At 41.6% G+C, this 2,422-nt stretch overlaps 1 protein-coding gene across 1 annotated transcript in view; it reads right to left on the bottom strand.

The window, feature by feature from the left end:
• Window positions 1-205: 205 nt before the first annotated feature.
• LOC101861608 (solute carrier family 2, facilitated glucose transporter member 3) overlaps window positions 206-2,422 on the bottom strand; it is a gene marked incomplete at its 3' end in the record, with an annotated part of 7,110 nt that continues 4,893 nt past the window's right edge. The window contains 1 exon segment of the mRNA XM_035972023.1: window positions 206-333. Coding sequence (XP_035827916.1) covers window positions 206-333 — 128 coding nt within the window.

The following is a 2,422-nucleotide window of genomic DNA, read 5'->3' as shown; positions in this document are numbered from 1 at the left end:
CAAACACACATATTTTCACACCCATCCACCCACACACCCATCCACACACACAAACATACACACAAACAAACATACACACAAACAAACATACACACACACACATTTTCACACCCATCCACCCACCCATCCACTCTCACACACAAACAAACATACACACATACACTTTTCACCCCCCTCCCCCCCAAGACACACATATACTACTCACCAGCATGTAAGGAAAGAGGTAGCAATGAGCGAAGAACCCGGCAAAGGAACACATGAAGGCTACACCAATGCCGGCGCCTCTGGCACTGTGGGGAAACAGCTCACTCATCATGGTCCAGAACACACAGACTTGAAAAGACACATAGTGAGTGTTAATTCTACAACATCATCAACTACAACAACAGCAGCAGCAGCAACAACAAGAACAAGAACAAGTACAACAACAAACCACCACTCCCACTACGACCACCACCACCAACAACAAACCAACCACAATCAACAACAACAACAACAACAACAACAACAACAACGATAACAGCAATAAAACCATCGTCATCACCACCACCACCACCACCACCACCAACAACAAACCAATCACAGTCAACAACATCATTAACAACAACAACAACAACAACAACAACAACAACAACAACAACAACAACAACAACTACAACAAAAACAACAACAACAAACCATCACCACAACCACAACCATCACCACCAACAACAGCAACTAACCAATAATAATCAACAACAATAATGATAATGGCCTATATAAACAACAACAGCAGGCATTAAAAACGCCACTTCAGCAACTTGTTCATTCTACACCTGCCACCTATTGTCCTGTTATCTAGTCATATTCTTTCATTTGCTTTCAATTTTATCTCCACTTTTTGCCCCCCCCCCCTTTTTCTTCCCCTCTCCTCTGGGCTCCTGATTCATTACTGCCAGACCCCTGATCTTAAGGTAGGTAAAATCGAACACCGAGCCTTTTCGGATATAAGGCGAACAAATCTCGGGGGTCCAGGTCACAAGTTGCGAACGTTAAAGATCTATTGGTGGTCCTAAAACCGATAAGAGTAGGCTTTGGCGGCCACCCGGGAAAAAATTCGAAATGAATTCCTACCAAAACTGAAAATGCTGAATGTGAAAACAACCAACTTGTGTCCTGCGCACTCATATAACCTTATGGAGTTGCGAGCTCCGTGAAACGTTTTCTAAAACAAACACAGAAACAAAACAGCCATTATACGCTTCTTTTTTTCAGAACTGTATTATGGGTTACAAAACATGTGTTGATTTTATATAGATCTACTTTGCACTTTACATTTTTTGCCCTTAGTTTCTTTCTGTATAAACGTCTGTAGAATGATACGTCCAACCCCCCCCCCCCTCCCACGCTTATCTCGTACAAATATCCCAACAAACACTTAAGAAGTTACGTGCGACCTTGGGGTTAGCTACTGGATTTGTTTGCCAGTGGGAACCAACGACCTTACTGTATAACCTCCTAGAAGAAATGATACCGAAATCTTTCATGATTTCCGCCTTTGGCAAGTGAGAAAGTGCTTTAAGTGGTTTCATCCTGTCTATTGTGATCGCTGTCAGATAAATAACTTGAGTATTTTTTAAGATAAGAAATACACTTGTAAAAATGAACACAAGATGGGTATCTTAGTCCGGAGCTAACCCATTAATCGAGAAGGTCAAAAGTAGCCCTCACTCTGGCTTTTTACACCGAAATCAAAGGTGAGCGATGAAATTGCAACAAGCATGACGAACTTGAAATTACAATGACAAAATTAGAAAAACTGACTATACGCTGTTTCTGAAACACTATTCACTATGCTGGCATATCGCTTGTTGGAATCTTGAATAGGCACCAAACTATGATTCTACATTTAAGAGGAGGGGCGCTTGGTAGAGCTAGAAGAGAGGTCACGGAGGTCACTAACTAGATACACCGACATTGACACACCCGATCGCAGTATGAAATACCAGAAATTGACTCGCAAAATGGCCACCATTACATTTTAGCTACGCAATAAGAACTCAGCTGAAGACCTTCAACCACTGTCGTCCACACGTACGTAATGGCTTGAAAGAACCAATCGTAATAATGATGCTATTTTAGCGTGTTCCTAAATGAGGAATTATTGATTTTCCCGCCCCACAAATAGCACAGAGCAAATTGCGAGAGAAACGTCGAAAATCTAATGAACAGGAACACAGTTAAGGGTTTTAATTTAAAGCTAAAGTCAGGGTATATAATATTCTGTTGCAGCTTGCCGTTTTCTTGCACTTTAAAAAAGTTTGTTTTTTTCTAGCGTCCTGTGACGTAGAGGGTAGATGAGTAAAGGAAAGGGAAAAAGAGAGAGACACACACAGGGGCAGAGAGTGAGAAAGAGAGAGAGAGAGAGAGAGAGAGAGAGAGA

The sequence above is a fragment of the Aplysia californica genome, unplaced genomic scaffold, assembly GCF_000002075.1.
Source record: "Aplysia californica isolate F4 #8 unplaced genomic scaffold, AplCal3.0 scaffold00558, whole genome shotgun sequence".
In the NCBI taxonomy this organism is placed as follows: domain Eukaryota; kingdom Metazoa; phylum Mollusca; class Gastropoda; order Aplysiida; family Aplysiidae; genus Aplysia; species Aplysia californica.
The sequence above is the reverse complement of the archived record's forward strand: the minus strand, read 5'-3'. Positions and strand labels throughout refer to the sequence as shown.